Here is a 22,270-nt window from a genome sequence, read left to right on the forward strand (position 1 = left end):
TCACAGATAAATCTATAACTACGATCTCATGCTTGAACCGAGGTGCAAGTGGTTTAACACAAAATTACCGACTAATGTTCATAACTTTACAGGATAGTATCCGTCGACTTTTTATATACGTGCTCTCTTAAACGATCAACAATATAAGCAGACAAACATTTTTCTGCAGGAAACAGTGTGGATGGACAAATCTTTAAACAGAAGTAAAAATTTAATCGATTTCACGTGAAATCTAGAGGTCCTATATTTTATTCCATACAAAAGAATTCGATATCAAAAAATAATCAATTTCACGTTCTCTGTTAGCGGTAAATTCGAAAAACTGGAGGAAGAATTGTTTCGGTCGATAATGAAGGCATGCCGCTGAAAGGGTGTCGGCTAACTAAATAGCTAGACAGTGGAAACTCATCTAATGGCGGGATTTTTTTTTTTCGTGTTACGCAGTCGCCCAACTCGGTATGCAAGTAATCATCGCACAGTGCTGAATTAATGGCCGCCTTGTTCCGAGAGTGCATATTCTGTTTTTCTCTGTTTAATTTATCGTTACACAGTGACTCGTGAGTGAAAAACCGAATACTTGAAGACATACGGTGAGTATCGGTTCAACGAAGAAAAATCACTCGACCGCAAACGCCGAGCGCCCGTAGCTCGAGACGTGGGCAATAATAAACGGTTTTCGAAACGTGGTCAAATATTCACGGCCGGTGATTTGTTTTCGTCAATACAATCCAGCGCGTTCCTTCTTTGTACAAAAATTCTACTAATCATCCAACGGAAATTACCCCGATTGAACCAGCATGCCCGACGAAAAATAGCCACGACGCTTGATCGGCACACGTTTTCACCCTGGAACCTCTTGTCAATGATCGGCTGCATCTTACTCCGAAAAAGAAGAACAGAAGAAAGACAAGAAATTACATGCACATAGATTTACGCTATTTTTTCCTCCACGCCGCTCGTTCATTCGAGTCACTTTCCTCGGCGATCTTTCGTTTTTGTCACGATATTCCGTCGAGACTCTGTATTGTTACGAAATGCGTAAACACGGAATTGGCCACATTTTTCCGCGAATTTTTACCACCTCCACACATTCCACCGTCGGCTATGTGTGCGTGAAACTTTTTAGGACGATACCGCGCTCGCCGCGGATTTTCCGAGTATAATAGAAACAAAGCAGAAGAAAACCGACTGGTAAAAGTAGCGAAATTGACGAGACCTCACTTAATCGATATGTCATTCGATTCGAAATTTATCAGTGGGGCAATATTGTCTATGATGAGGCCGACTCTACTCCAGGGACACAATTGTGATAACCTATTGAGCCACAGCTGGTTATCTGATAATGAATATTGTGACTTTTATTAGTTTCATTCACTCCTGACTGACATAGTAAATCTCACGTTTATATATGTGCCATTCAAAATACACTTCACATCCAAGCAGAGTCATTCGTTTAATTTATTAATGTTATAAACTTTTCGTATGATTTTTTACTAAGTAACCAATACTTGGGAACAACGTCAAATGATACCAACATAATTTGTTGCTCGTGTACTTACAGCACTGCATCTCGGTTGAAGATTCAAGTTGCTTAATAATAGCAACTGTGCCGCAAGCTTTCTCGCAAGTCTATTTTTGGACTAGTTAGAGGTAGTATGACGTTTGGTCGGAGTGTCGGAGTTTGACAGGTGTTGAAGAAAATTGCAATTCACTCTAGATTATCCACCTATTACATTTCTTTAAAAACTACTTGGCTTGGTTGTTTCTCTTTTGTTCTCGTTCACGCCATATTTATTCCAAAACATCACACGAGCAAGAATTTTTCAACACGAATCATGCCCAGGGTTGTGAATATATTTGTCGAGGAATGTCTGTCGGTATTTATTTATTAATACACTCTTCATGTTTGTCGTTCCTTACTTTAAACTCGCGTCAAAGTTTCAACACTTGTAATTGCACCGAACGAATTAATTATCATCAGAATTACTTCTGTCGTTATCATTGATTATATACAGCAGTCCAAATTTATATTATTTTTCTATTGATTTAGAAACCTGCAGGGGAATGTTTCTTTCACAATTTAGAGTAAGATAGTAAGACAAATGCACCGAGTGAAATGAGAGCGAGATATAGTTTGTCAACTCATTTGTCTATTTTCTGAGTGATCACTGTAGTCTAGATTAGCAAGTACTATCATTGAAATCTAATCTGAAAACGCAAGCATTTGATGCCGATGATAAGTGGTAGTAAAGTCAGTATCGAAGCATCACATGCTCAAGTGGGGTGTGACATCAGTTTGTCTACAAAAATGCATTTTAAAAATTTGAATAAAGTAAAGTTTCTCGTATCAAACGGATGAAATTCATTCAACCAGAGATAACAATGCAACGAGCAATGCACAAGTGCTATATTCTGGTATAATAACGGAAGAATTATGGGAAAAAATCCCAATTTCATCATATTGTAGAGGATATTTTGTAACTTGCAAAATGATTTCCAACTGCTCGAAATTGTATATACATCATTTTTTACACACTAGTATTTACGCTTTGGTTATAGTGCTGCTGTGGCGATAGCAATAGCGATACCAACAGCGGCAACACCGGCATGGAAAAAAGCGCAGATGGGCTGTTGATTCGCACAGAGAGAAACAACGGAGTCGACGACGGCGTCATGGGGGTGGTGGGGTTTGACGAACGAGTTGCTATTCTCGACGCGGGTGCTCAGTATGGGAAGGTGATCGATCGCAAAGTTCGGGAGCTCTGTGTTCATAGCGAAATAATGCCGCTTGACACGCCTGCATTCACCCTTAAGGAAAAAGGATACAAGTAAGTATCCGCTGCATTCTGTCCACTTTATACTTTGTACCAAATTTGATACGATACCGACCACCAATTATACATTTTTAGTATTTGCGTTGTATTTGTTTTTCATACACCAATTGGATTTTTCAGAGCTATTATTATCTCTGGTGGACCGAGTTCTGTTTATGCCGAAGATGCGCCTCGGTACGATGCGGACATCTTTCGAATAGGTATTCCTGTATTGGGTATATGCTATGGTATGCAGATGATGAATAAAGAATTTGGTGGAACCGTTATTAGAAAAGAGGGACGAGAAGATGGTCAATATTCTATTGAAGTCGATAGCAAGTGCCTTTTGTTCAAGTAAGTATTGGGAGTTCTAAATTTTGTAGCATTTTCTACTATGCTGATTATAAAATATGATGATTCACTATTCGTTTTTTCAGGGGGCTGGAAAAGGAACAAATGGTATTACTCACGCATGGAGATAGCATAGACCGAGTGGCAGACTGCTTCCGATCGACTGCTGTATCGGGAAACGTTGTGGCGAGTATCGCGAGCGACAAGATGAACTTGTATGGCGTGCAGTTCCATCCCGAGGTAGATTTAACACCAAATGGAAAAACTATGCTGCACAACTTTTTATTTGGAATTGCCGGCCTCACAGGGAATTATACTCTTCGAGGTCGCGAAGCGGAGTGCATTCAGTACATCAGGGATACTGTCGGCAACAACAAAGTCTTGGTAAACATACAATAATGCGATTTCGTACGTAATCGAAGAAATTGATTTGGACACTTTGTACTCAAATGAATTTATCTTACTCTTTGCAGTTGCTTGTGAGCGGCGGTGTTGATTCGACGGTGTGTGCGGCGCTACTTCACAAGGCTTTGCGTAAGGAGCAGGTCATCGCTGTGCACATAGACAATGGGTTTATGCGAAAGGGTGAAACACCATTCGTAGAGCAAAGTTTAGCTGAGTTGGGACTTAAGTTAAGAGTAATAAATGCCGCACATCAGTTTTTCGAGGGTACAACGACGGTACCAATGGATAATGTCAATCTAACCAACAGCAGTGCTTCCACTAACAAAGTCTGCTTAGGAGGACCAAGAACCAGACTAACTAAGATGCTGTGCGCCACTGCGCAACCTGAAGAGAAACGTAAAATAATTGGCGACGTTTTCGTAAGGGTTGCTAATGAAGCAATGATGGAAATGGGGCTAAAACCTGAGGAGGTTTTTCTAGGCCAAGGCACTCTCAGGCCCGACCTTATAGAAAGCGCCAGTAGTCTAGTAAGCGGTGAGTTGAAAAAAATAGCCTAAAAATTCCTCAATTTTACAGCTTTTGTCAGCTACCGCTTAGTTTAGTTTTATATCTCATTGGTAAATACATGATTTTTAAAAATTATTCACAGGTAAAGCAGACACGATAAAAACCCATCACAACGATAGTGAATTAGTAAGAGCCTTGAGGACGCAAGGCCGCGTAGTCGAACCCCTAAAGGACTTTCATAAAGACGAAGTTAGGCAGTTAGGATGTGATTTAGGATTACCGTCACCGCTTGTTACACGGCATCCCTTTCCCGGACCAGGATTAGCAATACGAATTCTTTGCACCGACGAACCCTTCATGGATAAAGATTTCTCAGAAACGCAGGTATCATGGCTTGTTTGTGTAACAAAACAATTAGGTATATCTCATTACCTTTCTACTTTGATGGAAGTGCGATAATCTGATTAAATTTTGTACAACGTTACCCAGGTAATAGTGAAAATAATGGCGGAATACGAGCAAATGCTACAAAAAAAACATGCACTGCTTAATCGTGTTGAAGGAGCAACTGGCGAGGCTGAGCGCCAACACTTGAGACGCGTTTCAAGTCGGCATCATGTCGCCGCAACGCTCCTACCTGTTCGTAGCGTTGGCGTTCAGGTATGTTACATAAACAATTGGTTATATTCCTTAAAATGATCTGTTAAAATGATGAAAAACTTTAATTTCGTGATTCATTCATGCGAAAGCAATTCAATTTCTGCCCATGTAGTCCATAACTTATTCGATACCTCAGAAACATCTATTTGTTTTTTTTTTTTTTTTTTGTTTTAGTCTTTATATAGAAGAAAAGTAAGACACATTTTCCAAACTTGGTTTTCTTAACCTAAGTACAATTTGGATATCCTGAAACGGGTTCATTACTAATTTCCACAAATTAAAAATATTTAGGGAGACCGACGAAGTTATAGCTACGTAGTTGGATTATCAGTAAAAGAGACTGCTGGAGAAGGAGTAAACTGGGAGGACATGTTATTTTTGGCAAGACTTATACCGCGCGTTTGTCACAATGTGAATCGTGTTTGCTACATATTTGGTGAGTTGGTTCATCACCCGGTGACAGACATTACCCCAACGTACCTGACTGCCAACGTCGTCGCTACTTTACGACAGGCCGACCACCTAGCCAATCAAATTTTGGCTTCTAACGGATGTTTACAAGCCATCAGTCAGATGCCAGTCGTTCTGATCCCGGTACATTTCGATCGGGATCTCGCACTTCGAGCACCTTCGTGCCAGCGCTCCATAGTCTTAAGGCCATTCTGTTCCAACGATTTTATGACTGGCCATCCAGCAATTCCTGGCAACGAGTTACCCATGCATGTAAGTTCGTCGATTTTAAATATTCATTCGTTACATTGGGATTTTGTAAAACTGTATTCTGATCTGGAAACTTAAGAAACAAAAGATAGCAATTTTAACAGAAAAATGATACAGATCGGTTCGAACATATCAGACCTAAAGAAGAAAGAACTCAATCTTGGAATTGAATTCTTCCCCAAAATCTAGTTTTCCTTTATACAAAATAAAACAGCCAAATAAATATAATGTTTTCTTTTTCTAGGTGGTGAATAAAATGGTAACAGAAATATTAAACGTGCCTGGTATTTCACGAGTTCTTTATGATCTGACGTCTAAACCACCAGCTACAACCGAGTGGGAGTAGCAACGTTGATTCGACTTGAACTTCTACCCCTTTCTATTTTTTCACCACCCTTGCGCGTAACAACAAGAAAAGCAACAAAGAAAGAAAAAAGAAAAAAAAATACTAAGAGAAGAAAGAAATGAAAAAAATCCTATATTTAAAAAAAAATATATATATTACAAAAACATATATACGAAGTTAACAACTTCCTGCCAATACATAGCAAGCAATTCCCGTTTTTCTTTTTTTGTCTTTTAAATTAATATACATGTATAAAAATATCGTTCATTACAATAACTTATGGCTGACAGAATAACGTTATCGCGTTACCTTGAAATTCGTACAGTATTCTGCAAAAATATGCCAGGTAAGTGTTTCTTATGTATATGTTTATATCAAATTTGACTTTCTTTATTAAGATCTATAAGCTACTTTGATTGATCTAATGATAATTCACCTATATTTGACATAATGTTATGTGTCTTCACCGTTACTGCAAGCAACATGTTCACACTCGATTGATGGTACCATTAAACTGCTGTCATAAGTAGCCAACATGTGATGCTGGACATGTTCGACAGTTTTTCTGTATGCTCGGTGCCAAACACAAAGTTTGCTTTTGCTGATGAATCTATGTAAACAAATAGAAGTTTAATCGTTCTAATACATTTTTTTAAATAACTGGACAAAGTTAGTAAATAATATCAAGGCTTAACAGTTTTATTGACAGTAAATTTTTATAGCATCTAAACGCATCGAAATATTTGTAATCTAGATCGGGTGTATCGGAAAAATGTTCGAAATTTCTTTTCAATTGTTAATTTTTTATCCATTTGTTTTTATTTACCTGTGCATGGTCTTCAATAAAACGTGCAAATCTTCAATACGTTTTTCCTTGGGTAGACTGCTGAGAAACGTGGTAAACGCTAAAAAATCTACCTCGTTTACGGAATCTGATTCAGATATCCAATTTTGAATCTGGATCTTGACCTGAAAGATTTTCCTGAATTAGTAATCATCAATAAGTTGAATTAATATTCGATGTTTTACATCATCAAATAATCTGATTGATAAAACGTAAAAGAAATCATCAATAAATGTTGATCATTGGATTAGTCAACTAGATGATGTTTTCATATATCTATTTTTTCCATTTGTGGAGATATTGATTGAAATTTTAAGTTCACGAGCTAAGATGGTGACAAGAAGACTCTAGCAATGAGTGAATTGAGTATTTTATGATGATAACATATTTTTCTCATGTTTTTAAATTTATTTATCGGTTGCTTTACGTTTCCTAGCTAGATCTATGACCGTAATATGGTAATATATAAAGTTTTGTGATAAATTTTTTGGTTTTAATATTATAAATGTGTAGATCGTCAAAGTACGTTTTCCTTTTAGCTTACTAGTTAATTTATATCAATAAAACTGAGTAAGAAATATTTTCACTCAAGCAGTTTCTCTCTTACACACTTACAGAAAAAGCCAGCTGTGTATTGACAGTCGCTTTGATTTTCTTCGAAAACTGTGTTAATAATAAAATAGATAATTGTATGCATGGATGCCTTGATATTTGTATTGCTATTATTACGAAATTATATATTCAACATAGATATTGAACGAGACTTCGAGATGAAAGAAAAAAAACTTGAATATACTACAAATATCTGATAATCCAGTGTAAATATGTAGAAATTGAAGGAAAAAAAAAATAATAATATTTATTATACTGCAACGTAATCCCATTGAATACTGATATAGTCAGGCCAATATTAGAAAAAACAATTTTAACTTATTAATTATTATCTATCACATCACAATTATTGTACCAATATTATTTTTTTTCTGTCATAATGCATTAAACATATTAAAAATAGATGATTATTACTCTTTGTCTAGCCAAGTGTATCTTCTTGTTTACCTCTAAATATCTATCTCCTAAAAAATCTAAAAAATTTAGTTTGAGAAGTTCCTAATGAAAATTTTGAAATTCCTTGAAACAATGCTATTCAAGTTTGAAAAATATTCCCAATAGATACATACTAGTTAAATTATACCTATTCTTATATTATTCATAGTTACCTCTTTTAATGACAAATCCATTAATTCCTCGACTAAAAGTTTCAGCAATGCTTTCTGATCTTCAGGATCTCCAGATTTTGCTGCCATGCTCAATGACATAATATTATCAGTCGCATTTTCCTTAATCTTACTCTCAATGTCCGGTGTATCAAGTTTTAGCAGCTCTGCTGCAGGGCCAGGATCGTTATCTAAAACTTGCTGTTTTGGCTCGGGAGACTTTTTCAAACTTTTAGTATTATTTACTAAGATGTTTTTCTTATTTTTACTAGTCTTACTGCTCTTTCCATTATCACTAACTTTAGATTTAATTGACCGTGTGGCTTTCTGATTCACTGTTGATCTGCTTGTTGCCGTTCCAAACCGTTTAGGAATCAAAACATTCTTGTTATTCATTTGTGCAGACGTCGTATTTTTCTCCAGCTTCTTGGAAGCGCAGTAATCTTTAACGTCATTCTGTATATCTTTTGGCAATGCTGCTAGAACGTCTGGATCAACTTGTGAAATCGATAGATTAGCCTCATCGATTGGTGATTTATCACGAACTTCGTTATTGATTGCGTTTGCACTGCACCCTGGAATTGCAAGTTGTTTAGATTCGTTTGCCTTAGCACGATATTCGTTCAATATTTCATTTCTAATTTCATCTGGAAGCTCAAGCAGGACAGCAAGATCAACTTCTTGAATTGGAGGCATCTCAGATTTCTTCGGTTTTTCTATATTCGGTTTCGACTGCTTAAAATAAGCATCCTGTTTTTTCTGAATTAGAGGAGGATTTTCCCGACTTTTTGGAATCGCGGGTGAATGTTTCTGGATGGGAGGTAAAATCTCTTGCTTATTCTTTACCTTCTTTACAACTCGAGACTTGGCAGCATCCGTTATCTCCCTTTGAATTTCTTCAGGCAGTTCTGCCAGCACAGACTCGTCGATCTCCTGCATCAGCAGATGATCTTCAATATTATTAGGTTTACTTTCAGGCTTACTAGATCTTAACTGTTGATCAATAAACTGATTGCCATTTTCACTGATACTAGAAGTTGCTTGTCGCAGACTTTTATTTTCTTTACTGATCGCAGATCCTCCACTTTCAACTGAGTTGGAAGTTGTAACTGCCTTTTTTTCACTAGAAATTGATGGAGTACTCTGCAAAGAACTAGCTAAGCTTGTTGAATTGACCGTACTCTTAGCAATTGGCGTGCATTGCTTAGAAGTAAGGAGAAAACCATGCAATCTTCCAAGTTTAGATTCTTTTGGGACGTTTTGTATACTCAAAATCTCTGGTTTGTTTTTGGAACCAGGCTGTTGCGTTTTATTAATGAATGCCATTAGATTAGATTTTTCACTACTTTTGGTGGATTCTAATCGAGAAATTTGTATTCCAACTCCCCGAACATCCTCTGGTATTTGTTGAAGTTGATTCCATAGAGTGAGAACTTCTCTACAATAAGAAATATAAAGCTTAATTAGATTCGGGCGGTTTATTACCACGGATTAAATGAAAATTATTTTAAACTTACTTAGCAATGATGGATAAGTCATTAACAGGTGAAATGAGATTTTTAGACCTAGTTATATGATCACAAATTCCATGGCCCATATATTTTGCCGTTTCAACGGGGGCGTTCTTTGATCTAATCATTAGCTTCAAAGTGACGCATCTACCCTTTACATTGGCTTTTATAAGCCTATTGCAAACTTCTTCAGATAATTGTTTCAAAAATTTATCAGCATCTGTCGCACTTTCAAATCTTATTCCGTAATTGACTTCGGCAGAAACTGACTTTCTTACATGCTCCAAATTCAATTTTGTATTATCTATACCACGGCACATATTGTAAACCATTTCTCCAGTTTTTTTACCCAGCTCTTTCTGTAACTCCCGTATGGCTACGCTCTGTAACTCGGCACATGTGAAGACTCCCATTCCATTCAATTTGTGGGTCATTGTAGCGCCAACACCTGAGTGAAAAAAATAAATAAAATAGTGTTGTTATGGTTTTGAAAGATAGAAAGTCACGCTGCATCGTTTTAATACATGCCTGGCAAGTCTCTGATATTAATGGTGCTCATGTATCGTCGAACATCTTTATGCTCTAGGTAAAATTGTCCATTGGGTTTAGCTTTCTTTGTTGCTAGTCTAGCCTGTAATTTATTCCCACCAAATCCAGTAGAAACGGGACATCCAGTTTTTTCAGTAATCTGTTTTCTTATAATCTCAGCAAACTCCAACGGTCGCAGGCCGGACTCAGAGATGATTTTTGTGCAATCGGCATACATTTCATCGCAACTCACCGCCTCGATGTCCAAAGTGTAAGTTGCCACTATGTCGTACAAAGCGTAAGAGACTTCTTTGTAGCCTTCGAAGTCATAAGGAATAGTTTTAAGATCTGGACAGAGTTTTAATGCTTGTCCCAAGAACATTCCATTCTTGAGACCAGCTTTCCTTGCTTCGTAAGAACATGACGCAATTTCAGATAGAGAAGCATTTTCGTAATGTTTATCGGCCACAGTGCTCGACTCCTGATCCTTCTCTTCTATCTTCTGCCCCTTGTTCAATTTCTCTTTAAATCTCTCCTTGTACATTTTCATTTCTATCTCACGCGAGCTTGCATTCTGGGGAGCTTTGTTGCCCTTCGCATGCGTCACGGCCACAGGGAGACCCTTTAATTCAGGCCTATTTCTCAGCCCAACAGAAACAAAGAAGCAGTCCATATCAATGTGCATTATGACTGGTTCCTGCTTCGCAAATTTCTCATCTAAGGATGAGTCGATCAGATCTTCATCAGAGTCTGAATTCATTGGATCCAAAGTCTCTGGTGTTCGATTAGGTCTTTTCAATTTCTTGAGACTCTCAAGTCCCGGGAATGACTTGTCACTCTTATCTCTGAGCTCGTTAATGTAATCCTTAAAGACGGCCCCCATTGTAGAAATATGATGCAGCCTTGAATTATTGTAAAACTCTGATAAGAACTCAGGATTTTTAGTGGAGTTGACGGACCGACTTCCGCCCTCTTTTGTAGGAGAGACTTGTTTAGAAACTGTATTTGGTTTAGAACTCTCTGGACCTACCTCCTTACTCTTCGTACTATTATCATCCAGAATTACTTTGTCTTTGTCGGTATCCAATTCTGGTGCCAATTTGGCAGAAGTTGCTGCAAAGGCCAACTTGGGCTGGGTTTTAGTGTGATTAGAGTACAGGAGATAATCCTGGTAGTTGAGCAGTTTGCCAGCCTTAATGCTGTCTGTGATCCACTCAGGTTTGCAAATTGGCAACGGGTTTTGGCTTTTTTTATACATCATGATCTTTGAATACGGCAAATTTGATGCTATTATATGCGTCGTTATGCGTGGGCGCATGTAGTGGTGATAGACACCGTTGTGCTCCATCATAAGAAGCCGCAGTTCATCAGCAGACGGCTTTGTGTAGCCATTAACGAATATGCAAAGTCCTTGGAAAAGCGTTGAGTTATTTTTGAACTCGACCGCTGCTCTTTCCTGAAACTGTTCTTCCAGCTTCGCCTTTTTAGCTGCCATGTACCCACCCTGAAAAATGTTTGCAAATAATAGATGATGGAAATGTGAAAGGGTTTTTATCGAATAACGGAAAAAATTGACAAAGAATTAGTTTGCTCACCCATTCTTCGAACCCTGTGGGAGCCCAGGCATCCCTATTTTTTCGCTTTGAAGTCATATTCTCGTTTCCAGTGTGATCTAACATGACCCAGCATAACCATAAGCCTGACGGTACATTCTAGTTTTACGAATAATTACAGGATTTGATTAACTTTCCACGCATTCTGTGTGGGTTTATTTATAGCTACGATATTTAATAATTTTAAAGCGTTAATTGCACTAGCGGGAGTAGTTTTATGGTTAGTGGACCTGACCAAACCTGACTTGTTGAAACTAAATTATCTACATAACCTCTTTATTTACAAAGTTTCAGAAACTGGTTATAATACGTCAGGAGGCACAATCCTCAGACGTATTTACACGTGTAGGTGATAATTCGAGTAACTTAGCGCTGAATTCCATCATGCGATAGATTAAATAACATAAATATAACGTACGCATACTTCGTTTCTAGACGCATGACACCTGACAAACTGACGTTTCACGTCTCACTCTGTTCTCACCCTCAGGCAGCTGTTCGTGAAATGAATAACACGACGTAGGAATATGGATCACAATTCTTTTGGGATATCTAATATTTGTTCCTCCGTTTTCCACACCACGTAGAGCAGATCAAAGAGGATGAGGGAGCAGATACCTAATGGAGTTTGATAAATTGATTTATCCACATTTGTCATTCTATTTTATGAAGTGATAAAAAATCGTCCGTAGGATGGAGTAATTGGTAGAAATATGTTAACTTTATCAGTTTACATTCACCCATCATACATTTTAAAGACTTTCTTTACAATTCATAATTTTATTTACGTGGTTGTGCGCCAAATATTAGCATTCACGAGGTTTTCTAAATGAAATATTTATTATATCTTTAACATCCTCCAACATATATGAACATCATGTGTATGCACGCATATAATATATCTGTATATGTACAACAAATGGAAGCCACACGTCTCCCGACTTTTTTTACAACATTGAAATATTTAACATTACATAATATAACGATGAACTAAAAAAATAATCATATACAAAAATTATATCATCGCGTTTTACGCGATATAAATTCTGAGTGGGTAACATTATCACGGGTATATATGTATACATCTAGGCGTTTCTAACACCTAGGCAGTAGCTTATGGTTACAGAATGTATTTGCTTGAAATATATGTGTGCTATAGGATAACAAACATTATATCAGTGTACAGTATATAAATTCAATATGCGTTCACGGAATATAATTGCAACGGGCTTGGAAAATAGTGGATATAAGACGAGTGTGCAACCTTTACCTCCCACCATTCATATCTATGTTGTCAATTGATAAATATATTTGACACTGATTATAAAATCATTGTGTAACTGTATATTATAAAATTCTATTTTTGTGCATAGGAAGTGCAATCTGTATATATATACAGAGAATAGGAGATGATATTGCAAGAAATTAGAATGGAAATCGAAAATCGAGACTGTTTTGTTTCCGTTTTGGTTGTACATCAAATGATCACTTTGAAAAAGGTAATTACAAATGTCATATGGATGTAATGACATGAAACAATCAGCAAAGAATGAGACATGATATTTAAAAACATACGAATTTCAATGTTCTACTCGTTCAGTGTGATCGATAATAACAGGTGAAGAGGAACCGGAGTTTCTAATTTCTGAGTATGTACGATGCACACATACTCAGCTATTAAACACTAAATTACGATAATCTAGATTTGTAGGCAGCAGTCATTTGTTCTAGGAAAATAAACGTTAGAACCGTGTGTGGTCCTAGCCGAGCGTAGTAAGGAAAGAAGCCTTTCCAAAGTGCCAAAGGGCCTTCATTTCGTACAACTTTACCAAGGACATCTAGCGCACCTTTGAATTCCGGCTTGCCATCCACAATCTTCATGTTTTGAATTCTAGAAATAACAAAATATTGAATAAGTTCTGTAAATAACATTAATTAATGTTCATAAATATATCACAGCAAGTAAACTATTGTTATAAGTTCTCCAAAGATTAGATAGATTTTTAACCTGGTTTTCGCTATGTCGACAGGCATCGATGCGGCTGTGGTAACGAGTCCAGAAATCATTGAACTAGCAAAATGAAGCGTAATATTTTCTTGAAAGTAGCCTGGAAAGATTCGGAGAATAAATAAACGTTATTCAAATTATAGTGGCAAAAAAAAAAAAAAAAAGTTTTGAAAAACATAAAGAAATTTGAGAAGTATTATATAATGAAAAAAACAGATTAACTAAAAATAACGTTTCAGGCATTCAACGAGTAGAAGACAAAACTAAAATTAGATTGCCTGAACGTTTCATTCAGCAAACACAATATACTTAAGGTCAAATACTAGTTGAGATAAGTAAATTGATTGGGTAAACTTAAGTTGAACACCTTTGTCAATATAAATATAAATATTGAACCGAATCGCGAAATATCAACACAAAGTGTAAATACACATATGTATTTGCAACGACAGCAAGATCGCTTACCAGTGTCTAGTAAAGCCTGTTTGGCTTGTGAATATGATGCCAGTTGAGCTGCATTTACAACCATAGCTCGCCCCATTGTTGGAATAGCTCCACGCCATAGAGTCAAAATACCTTCGTCTCTGATTATCCGAAACAGAGCATGGAAGACGTTTTTGTAGTTACGTCTTTCGGCTAATGAAAATTTAAGATAGTAAAACAATTATAAATACAACCTAGAATAAAACACTTCAGAAATATATTAATATTACTCTTTTCAACATATATCTCAGTATTACAATCTGAGTCAGGTGCAACATGGACAATTCTAAATCTGTTTCAGGTGATATGATATCAAATTGATATTGAACTTGGAACAGCATTTTGAATTATAGCCTGGGAATCGTTACTAAAGAATTACCTAATGGTAACCTTCCATCAGCAGTCATCCTGATTAAAGCTACTTCAGCAGGTGTTCCAACAAAGGCACCTACGCACCCAGCAGCCATACCCAACGCAGCTTTTGTTACAAAATTTGGTTGACCATCTTTTCTGCAATAGGACGATATTTTTGCTGAGTTGAAAGTCAAAGTTTGTTTAAATGAAAATACTAATATTCCCGCCAAGTGTACTTTGATACAATTATACTTCGATTAAAATACTGTACTAGAAATAGTTTGCAGAGTAGAATGCTGAAAAAAAAGTCATTGAAATAAAGGAAAACAAATAGAATCTAGCACAGCTGATTATCAATAAAAACTTCATTGCAAGTTGTGAGTATATGATTTGTCATTGAGCGTAGACAACAAGTTTTCTGTATCTTTTACTCTCGTGATTAATCAAGCCAGGTATCTTTTATTATCTAATGTTAATCCATCAAGTTTTAATCTCTACACTTACGAGGCTAGTTCAAAAAGCCATGTGTATATACCAAGCCTGGTAGTAGTATAAGTGGCCTGTCTCATTAAACCGGCGGACAGGCCTGCATAGAACGAGAAAAAACCTTCGTTCTTTATAATTCCAGTCACAACTGACATCGTGGAAACTTTTGTGCCGCTTAGCTGCATACGATTTTTAATCAGGTCTAGCGGCTGCACAAAACACGTGGCACCCATTCTGAAATATGAAAATATTACTCAATTTTCTTCATGAACATTCATTTATTATATGAAAATTCAATTAAAGAATTCGAAAAATGAGAAGATGGATTTTAAAACCGAAAAAATAATAGTTGAATAACAGATAATAAGAATAACGATTCCAAATTTTCATAAATATTACGTAAAAACTGAAAATATAAATATAGGATTTATGTTCTGTCCTTGAAAAAAAAAAAAAAAAAGAGTACTGGTTTAACAGTAGTTTTTCAAACATAATATCTTCTTTAGTTCTGTCCAGTCAATTTAAAGTTAAAAAGTTCTTGGCACAGTATTTCATATCAACATAATTGCGTTAACTGAAGCAAAAAACGGTTCTTAGAATATTGTGTAACGTGGAACAGACATATCTGTAGCATTTTGAAGAATACATATTACGTATGAAAAGTTACGAAATCGTACGACGACGATTTGATCTTATAGTTACACGTCACGAGATAATAAAACGTAAGAAGAAAAGATAAGCAGAGAAGCCAAAAAATGAATAAAAGCTAACCCAGAGACACCACCGATTAGGAACTTTATTCCATTCGGTATAGTCTTCTGATCGCCCATATTGATGTGTGAGGTGAAGTATCTCGCTTTAAAAAGGCGAAAACGACGAGTCGCGCAGTAGCGGGAATGCCAAAATAATGCTCGATGGGCACACTCTGTATGTCAATGTGACGTCGGTGGGCAAGACGGAGACGAGACGAAAGGGCCAGGGCCGAGACTCTCACAATCAGGTGCACGGAATTTCTTGTGGAGAAATATTCGACGTGTGAATGTGTAGGTATATGGCAGGGCTATCGGACCATCGCCTTGACTTTCGACACACTCAAAACTACCGGCTGACTGGCTACAAAGCCCGCCCACAACTACTTGCTCGGTAACCGGCAGCACGCGGCTTGCCCACTGAAGTTACGCACACATGCGCAAGCTGATGTGGAAATATGGAATTCAGACCGCCGAGTGGCGCCAGCTTGTTAATACTTTGAGAACTAAAAAAAAAAAAAAACAACTGCCAATTTGAAACGTTCTATTTTCAACGACTCTCATGAATATATGCTTAAATTTTCATTGAATTGAATGTATAATTTGTAGGAAAGAAAATAATAATTAAAGATACAAATAGGTTCCTTCTTTATCTATGTATTATTTCTTTTATTGTTTACCACTACAATTTTACCTTTGTAAATTATTGTACAACATAATGTAGACGCAATAAAAATCTATCTATCTATCTATTCGTGCTCAGAGAGCCAGAACCGTTGCGAATTAACTTGTATCAAGAAAAAAAATTTTTTCACTAGGCTATGCAGGTTATTCTAGAAGGTATTGTACTGAGGAAAAAAAAATCGTTAAGTATCAACGAAGGTTCGAACCTTCTGAAACTAATTTTAGTCGATTGTCCTTCAATTGCTCCATAACCTACTTTTTTGATTATGTACTTGAATAGTTCGTGAAAAAATAATAGCTGATGCGTTGGATAGAAAAAAAACGAGTTTGTGACGTCACCTATGCTAAGAAACATGATCTATTCAGTCGCCTATTGTTACATTCGCAATTGCAACTTTTAATAAAGAAGAAAAGATATGACATATCATTATTTCAACTTGCTCCACCAGATACGCATATTTTCATACATGTTAGGATAAAGGAAAATTAAGTATGAGAAATGTATTTTTTTAAAGATAAAATCCATTAAAGGTTATTGCGCAAAAAAAGACGTATTCATTTCACTCGTTTATTTATCCCTGGTCTACATGCATAGACTTGACGTTTCATAAACGTAATTTGCATGTATTTCCAGTAACGTATTTAATCTACCGTAAGTGATATGTCTGCTGTTTACCGGAACTGGTTCATTGTTTCATATTGTGTTTATAAAAGGCTAAAGTTCATGGCTGTCGGAAACATCACAACTGCAGAGTGCATTTGTTCACTTGGCGAAAATCATTAACCTACTTTACCCTTAACACCGTGTTGGCAAATATATAATTTCGAAATAAAATTATTTTTTTCTCTTCGCTTATTATTTTCCGAGTTTTGAGACCGTGCACTTAAAATTTGTAGAAAATGTTCCGAGATCACGATCGTATCGATGTAACCGAGCTGGAAACGAACGCGGTAGAAATGTTGCTGCAAGTTCTGGAGGTGCTAGATACAGAATTCGTATCATCAAAACAGAACGCGATGGGCCAATGCAAAAAAATGTGCGAAGACTACGAAAAGAGGTAAGTCGATTGGCTCGTAGGCAAAAAAGTCACGATGAAACCGCTTTTGTATAGTCGTAACATCGCTACACGAATCGACTGATTAAATTTTCTCCCACTTGGCAATAGTTGTGAACTTGGCGAGCCTAACACTGCGGTGTACAACACCATCCAAAGATTTTATCGCCAAATAATAAACGATCTCACGGAGATACAGAAATTGTGTGCAGAGTACAAAATCCACGAACAGTTAGACTTGGGTAAGGAGACAGATCTGCGTCAGAAACCGGTCGGCTACAAGGAGTACATCAAAGATCTGAAGAAAATTGGTAGATGCTGGAAACCGCCTGACGAAGATGAAGGGGAATCGATTGGAGAACCTAAAACTTATCAAGCATGTAATTGCAAGTGGACCAACGTCCCGGAATCCGAATTAGAACCCACTCAGGATATTCTGAAGAGACCGATCGTACCGCGAAAAACGGCCTTCGATCTAAGCGATTTGAGATTCAAACAGGAAATGACGGTACTTCGAACAAAATTGTTCACCTTGCCTGAGATGATTCCAAAACGAAGGTAGAGTTAATTGTAATACGCGAAACATGAAACACATCTCGTTAATTACATCATTTATAATTAGTTATAATTCACCTGTTTCAGAAGGATGAGTGGATTCGACCGAGCTTCTTCGCTGCTGGCAGGAATCAAGTCGATGGGTAGTAAGATAGAGTTCAAGGATTCTATCGAGGAATCGGCACCGTGGACAATAGCTAGTGTTGAAGAGGAAGCGGCGAGGATAGGAAGTTTGAAATTCGTCGACGGACAATTTACGCATTGCGAATTATGGAGGAAGCTTCTCGACGTAAGCGGCAATCAACTCAGATCAAAATGGCTTCTGGTACTCTGCCCACAGATGGAAGCGAGGCTAAAAAAGCATATCGTGCCCTCGGCTCACTTCAGTCCCAAAAAAGTCTTCGCTCTGCTCTCTCGGATCCCCGAAAACGGTTCAAAGTACACCCTGTCAAAGGAGGAGATGATCCACATGCTCCACGACGAATCGGAGGTAGCCGAATGGCTCTACGGATGGAAAGTCCAGTTCAAACTACTCGCCGGAATACAGATCGCCGCCACAACGATACAGCGATACTGGAGAGGCTACGCGGTGAATGAGACCAAAAATATTCACCGCCGAGAATATCGAGTAAACGTGTTGATTTCAAACCGCAGGTTCGGAGGGACATCCGCAAATCGGAGTGCAGGTACGTAGCAGCGAGCATAATCTGGATGGCCTGGATGTGCGTGAAAAAACGACGAGACATGCATGCAAAGTACTTGAAAAAGATGTTGGTGACGCTGAACGAGACTGAAGAACTTAACGCGAAACTGGCTGCTGACTATTACGAAATAGTGAAAGAGGCACACGTGGTAATCCACTTGCCATCCATCGGTCATCCGCCTGACGTGAGAAACTCAATATCACCGCCGATATTCCGCATATATCAGAACATCCTGGCGCTGAAGATGTCGTTTTTGAAAAACCGTCACGCCGAGGTGATTTACATCCTGCCCGTGGAGCCCTCGGACAGTCTTCTTCGAATGTATTTTGACATACTAGAATCCGTTAGGCCAAATGAAGGTATACAGAACCGCGTGACTTTCCTCGCGTTGTCAATGAGGCGGGCCTTCAATCAGTGCTCGTTCAATACCGCGAGGACTTTGTACTACTCGAACACCACCGTGACTGCTCTGAAGCAGGCGATCGCTGGAAAACCTGCCTACCTTTTGCCCTGGGTCATGGACGAGTGCGACGTATGGGCCGCTGGTACCCTTCGCGTGCCTTGGCTCGGTTCGTCCATGAGCCTCCAGTCGCGGCTGTTTAACAAATCGGCGAACGCTGAGCTCTTGACGAGTTTGGGTATCGATCAGCCCCCTTACAGTCCGTACGTAAAGGACTACACGACCCTCTGCACGAAGCTGGCGGATCTGATCTGCATGCACAGCGAAGTCTGCTTGTGGCTGATAAAGCTGAACGTTGGTATCGACGGAAATCAGACGGGAGTTTTCTTGATCAATAATGTAAGCGTGCCGTTCATGCTCGAGCTTAGAAACGAGCGAATGAAGTGCGGCGAAGCCTGGACCACTACCGAGGAGCTGAGGAAACCCTACCTCGATCTACTTCTCGAACATCTGCCCAAGGTCGTTTTCACATTGACCAGATTGGCCCCGAACTACAAATGCTGGAAAGACTTTTACGGCAGTCTGACCAAACATGGATGTCTTCTTCAAGCTGTTCCTGACAAAAAGACTTACTCCATACTCAGCGCTGCCATTTTTATCCCGGGACTTCAGTCTCGCCGAAAACCTGTTTGGGTTGGAACCGCGGATCAAATGCACCTGGGTTATAATTCACGCTTGTTTCTTAACCAGCTTCCAGGGATTTTAAACTGGTATCGGTCTTTTTTCTGCAGAAACCCAGTTCACGGCTTTCGGTTTCATGATACCGCAGACTTCTTTTCCCCACGAAAAACTTCGAACGGTTGTCACGACTCTCGCCGAAGCGTTGCAAGAAATGGGGTACTTCGGATACGCGAGTTTCGACCTATTTTGCTACGTTCGAAAGTTCGATGACGTTCCTGTAGCTCTGATCCTTGATCTCGATGCCTATTACGGGAAGGTTCACAACTTTCTGGACTGGTTCTCATTCACGATTAACGGGAAGTATGATCCCGAGAAAAATATCTTCCAAAGCGACGTTAACGTGTCCTCTCAGGCTCGGAAGAAATTTCGACATCCACAGTCGCGAATTGTTCTCTGGGACGAAACGAAGGAAAGATTCGGTATCGCTATGGGACGGCTTCATCACACTGAACTTTATCGCCATCGGTGGCCGAAGTTATATTATTTTTGCAAAAAATGCAAGGTACGCGCCATTCGATCTTTTACATTGCCGTTCTCTTCTTCCTTTACCACAAGGTTGTTAGCTTCAGAGACAAGTCCCTCTTCCAGATCACCTACGACGCGAAAACGAGAGTTGGATCGCATGTTCTTTTCCACGACGGAGAAAGTCGCGCTCACGTAATGATGAGCAATTGTAACGTCACGATGAAACAGTGTCTGGAAATGGTCACAGCGAACTTGAAGAATCTAAGTCAGGCATTGACCATCAGGTACAAAGGTGTTGCCGAGACTAACATATGCGCAGCTGCTTCGTACCTAGCAACATTAACTGCCACTTATCGACCAATGCATAAAGAGATATGTAATCGGTCAAAAATAAATTAACCCATTTGCAAAACTCCATTCGGTCTTACCGATGTGTCAAATTCATACTAGATGCCTTCCAGGCTACTGCAAGTATCTAAAAAACAGATGAAGCTTAATTCGGCATTTCGTAACGTCACAAACCAGCGCTTGGTAGGGTAATTTATGATTCCTGTGTCGGTAGAAAGGTCATTTTGTCAACGGGTATGTCGACAGATGAAAAATCACCTTTGGTCAGGCACCAGGTACCAATCTACGTAAAATTCGGTATTGGAGGTTTGGCTGGGTGAGTGCAAAGCGAAGGGAAGGCTGGAAGTCTAATTGTTTACTTCTTATTTGTCTAGTTACGAAAAACGGTTTATTTAGAGATTTATATGCGCTTTTCGTCGCAACCACGATTCCTTAAATTCATCACCTCAAGCTGCGTTTCATTGTTCCGTTGAAAAATCAAAGAACCAATTCATTACTTTGGCTCTGAAGCTAGACTGGATAACCTTGCGGCAATCTTATTCACACTATCGTGGAATTATGAAATCTGACATTTACATGATGTCCAAGCTAGCGTGACAGGCCAAGCCCTGACGCATCCAATGGACGTCCTAAAGGTTCGGATGCAAGTCTATAAATCTGAATTATTGAGCACGATGAAGCAAACCACCAGAGCGCAAGGCCTTCTTGGACTTTACACAGGATTGTCAGCCTCGCTGTTGAGACAAATCACCTACACCACCACAAGGCTTGGCATTTTCAACACCATGTCAGAAATATGCGAGTAAGTGAAGTTTGTAACGATCGCCTATTTAATCGACCAACAGTTGTATACTCTTATTTTCCTCCCAGAAAACGCTTTGGGCGTCTGAACTACCCAACTCTTATATCCCTGGGGATGTTGGCTGGAATGATTGGAGCTCTAGTTGGAACACCCACGGACGTTGTGATGGTTCGGATGATCGCAGACGTTGGACTGCCACTTGGTTGTTACGATATCGAATTCCACCTTGCACGATCCAAATAATTCATTACACCGATAAGCGTTCTCACAAATATCGAGATGACATTCGTATTTGCCCAGAGAAACGTCGGAGCTACAAACATGCGATTGATGGACTGTTCAGAGTCTTCAAAGAGGAAGGAATTCACACTCTATGGGCCGGAGCAATGGCAACGGTTTGCAGAGCCGCGATTGCTAATGGAGCTCAATTGGGAACGTACTCAAGGTCCAAGACGATGCTCAAGGACACTGGTAAGCCGGAATTCCAATGGTATTCGGATCTCTCAAGTACTCCTCAGTGCGTGGTTAACTACTACAGCATTTGTGATTTGAAAAGGACACTTCGAGGATGGTCTTCCCATGCAATTCGTCGCTGGACTGATGTCCGGGGTAGTAGCAGCGACAGCTTCGTTACCGATGGACATCGCGAAGACGAGGTTGGTGTTTACCGATTGTTAGGAATAATAAAAATCACTGAAATATCCTTTACCCACATGCCATAGAATTCAAAATTGGAAAGAGTCCGACAAACCCCCGGGCACTGGAAAAATGCTTCTCACGATATCCAGGTCCGAAGGTTTCCGATCTCTCTGGCGTGGATTTCTTCCTTATTATGCAAGACTGGCTCCGAATACCGTTATCACCATGGTCGCTATGGACCAATTGACTAGGTTCTACTTAACGCACTTCCAGAGTTGAATC

The 22,270-nt window shown here is 38.8% G+C and overlaps 5 protein-coding genes and 1 long non-coding RNA gene across 18 annotated transcripts; 4 read left to right on the forward strand and 2 right to left on the reverse strand.

Moving 5' to 3' along the window:
- Window positions 1–433: 433 nt before the first annotated feature.
- On the forward strand, window positions 434–7,682 carry LOC107222491 (GMP synthase [glutamine-hydrolyzing]). 5 transcript variants are annotated; one of them, XM_046745342.1, is made up of 9 exons: window positions 434–590; window positions 2,560–2,828; window positions 2,955–3,167; window positions 3,251–3,548; window positions 3,638–4,103; window positions 4,219–4,460; window positions 4,566–4,736; window positions 5,028–5,459; window positions 5,701–7,682. In XM_046745342.1, exons 2-9 carry the CDS (start codon window positions 2,608–2,610, stop codon window positions 5,800–5,802), a joined length of 2,145 nt encoding a protein of 714 aa, XP_046601298.1. In that variant the 5' UTR covers window positions 434–590; window positions 2,560–2,607; the 3' UTR covers window positions 5,803–7,682. The 5 variants fall into 5 exon arrangements, with proteins under 5 accessions (XP_046601298.1, XP_015517365.1, XP_015517362.1 ...); XM_015661879.2 differs by lacking the exon at window positions 434–590 and adding an exon at window positions 1,605–1,688; XM_015661876.2 differs by lacking the exon at window positions 434–590 and adding an exon at window positions 1,695–1,877.
- On the reverse strand, window positions 5,125–12,192 carry LOC107222492 (DNA repair protein REV1). 8 transcript variants are annotated; one of them, XM_046744992.1, is made up of 7 exons: window positions 11,498–11,986; window positions 9,903–11,406; window positions 9,381–9,822; window positions 7,867–9,301; window positions 6,629–6,771; window positions 6,239–6,412; window positions 5,125–5,522 (listed from the first exon to the last, which is right to left on the reverse strand). In XM_046744992.1, exons 1-6 carry the CDS (start codon window positions 11,579–11,581, stop codon window positions 6,256–6,258), a joined length of 3,765 nt encoding a protein of 1,254 aa, XP_046600948.1. In that variant the 5' UTR covers window positions 11,582–11,986; the 3' UTR covers window positions 5,125–5,522; window positions 6,239–6,255. The 8 variants fall into 8 exon arrangements, with proteins under 8 accessions (XP_046600948.1, XP_046600887.1, XP_046600842.1 ...); XM_046744931.1 differs by having other exon boundaries at window positions 5,125–5,529; XM_046744886.1 differs by lacking the exon at window positions 5,125–5,522 and adding an exon at window positions 12,000–12,192 and having other exon boundaries at window positions 5,856–6,412; window positions 11,498–11,614.
- LOC124295467 lies at window positions 11,809–12,998 on the forward strand. Its single transcript, XR_006905407.1, has 2 exons — window positions 11,809–11,860; window positions 11,951–12,998. It is a non-coding gene; the product is annotated as an uncharacterized LOC124295467 (long non-coding RNA).
- On the reverse strand, window positions 12,337–16,000 carry LOC107222496 (mitochondrial 2-oxoglutarate/malate carrier protein). 2 transcript variants are annotated; one of them, XM_046745503.1, is made up of 7 exons: window positions 15,753–16,000; window positions 15,618–15,719; window positions 14,865–15,080; window positions 14,386–14,516; window positions 13,989–14,159; window positions 13,524–13,623; window positions 12,337–13,406 (listed from the first exon to the last, which is right to left on the reverse strand). In XM_046745503.1, exons 2-7 carry the CDS (start codon window positions 15,674–15,676, stop codon window positions 13,205–13,207), a joined length of 879 nt encoding a protein of 292 aa, XP_046601459.1. In that variant the 5' UTR covers window positions 15,677–15,719; window positions 15,753–16,000; the 3' UTR covers window positions 12,337–13,204. The 2 variants fall into 2 exon arrangements, with proteins under 2 accessions (XP_046601459.1, XP_015517372.1); XM_015661886.2 differs by having other exon boundaries at window positions 15,618–15,998.
- A 1,179-nt stretch (window positions 16,001–17,179) lies between these two features.
- On the forward strand, window positions 17,180–20,598 carry LOC124296625 (IQ motif-containing protein H-like). Its single transcript, XM_046746686.1, has 6 exons — window positions 17,180–17,337; window positions 17,434–17,892; window positions 17,977–18,478; window positions 18,544–19,714; window positions 19,785–20,236; window positions 20,290–20,598. The coding sequence occupies exons 1-6, from the start codon at window positions 17,180–17,182 to the stop codon at window positions 20,596–20,598; spliced, it is 3,051 nt and encodes a 1,016-aa protein (XP_046602642.1).
- A 185-nt stretch (window positions 20,599–20,783) lies between these two features.
- LOC107222484 (mitochondrial 2-oxoglutarate/malate carrier protein-like) lies at window positions 20,784–22,267 on the forward strand. The gene is made up of 6 exons (XM_015661869.2): window positions 20,784–20,863; window positions 21,140–21,349; window positions 21,418–21,551; window positions 21,650–21,820; window positions 21,906–22,005; window positions 22,072–22,267. The coding sequence occupies exons 1-6, from the start codon at window positions 20,784–20,786 to the stop codon at window positions 22,265–22,267; spliced, it is 891 nt and encodes a 296-aa protein (XP_015517355.2).
- Window positions 22,268–22,270: the final 3 nt, after the last annotated feature.

The sequence above is a fragment of the Neodiprion lecontei genome, chromosome 1 (genome assembly GCF_021901455.1).
Source record: "Neodiprion lecontei isolate iyNeoLeco1 chromosome 1, iyNeoLeco1.1, whole genome shotgun sequence".
Classification (NCBI taxonomy): Eukaryota; Metazoa; Arthropoda; class Insecta; order Hymenoptera; family Diprionidae; genus Neodiprion; species Neodiprion lecontei.

Bases quoted from the DNA above. Each gene is read 5' to 3' on its own strand.
- LOC107222491 (XM_015661877.2), top strand. From the start codon at position 2,356: ATGAAATTCATTCAACCAGAGATAACAATGCAACGAGCAATGCACAAG. The intron at 3,168-3,250 runs GTAAGTATTGGG...TCGTTTTTTCAG, and splicing joins AGCAAGTGCCTTTTGTTCAA to GGGGCTGGAAAAGGAACAAA. The intron at 3,549-3,637 runs GTAAACATACAA...TACTCTTTGCAG, and splicing joins TCGGCAACAACAAAGTCTTG to TTGCTTGTGAGCGGCGGTGT.
- LOC107222492 (XM_046744992.1), bottom strand. From the start codon at position 11,581: ATGTTAGATCACACTGGAAACGAGAATATGACTTCAAAGCGAAAAAAT. The intron at 11,407-11,497 runs GTGAGCAAACTA...AACATTTTTCAG, and splicing joins CCACAGGGTTCGAAGAATGG to GGTGGGTACATGGCAGCTAA. The intron at 6,413-6,628 runs GTAAATAAAAAC...TTGTTTACATAG, and splicing joins TTATTGAAGACCATGCACAG to ATTCATCAGCAAAAGCAAAC.
- LOC107222496 (XM_046745503.1), bottom strand. From the start codon at position 15,676: ATGGGCGATCAGAAGACTATACCGAATGGAATAAAGTTCCTAATCGGT. The intron at 13,624-13,988 runs GTAAGCGATCTT...GAATCTTTCCAG, and splicing joins ACAGGCTTTACTAGACACTG to GCTACTTTCAAGAAAATATT. The intron at 13,407-13,523 runs GTTAAAAATCTA...TGTTATTTCTAG, and splicing joins GTCGACATAGCGAAAACCAG to AATTCAAAACATGAAGATTG.
- LOC124296625 (XM_046746686.1), top strand. From the start codon at position 17,180: ATGTTCCGAGATCACGATCGTATCGATGTAACCGAGCTGGAAACGAAC. The intron at 17,338-17,433 runs GTAAGTCGATTG...AAATTTTCTCCC, and splicing joins TGCGAAGACTACGAAAAGAG to ACTTGGCAATAGTTGTGAAC. The intron at 18,479-18,543 runs GTGAATGAGACC...TTCAAACCGCAG, and splicing joins GATACTGGAGAGGCTACGCG to GTTCGGAGGGACATCCGCAA.
- LOC107222484 (XM_015661869.2), top strand. From the start codon at position 20,784: ATGTCGACAGATGAAAAATCACCTTTGGTCAGGCACCAGGTACCAATC. The intron at 21,821-21,905 runs GTAAGCCGGAAT...TGATTTGAAAAG, and splicing joins GACGATGCTCAAGGACACTG to GACACTTCGAGGATGGTCTT. The intron at 22,006-22,071 runs GTTGGTGTTTAC...CACATGCCATAG, and splicing joins ATGGACATCGCGAAGACGAG to AATTCAAAATTGGAAAGAGT.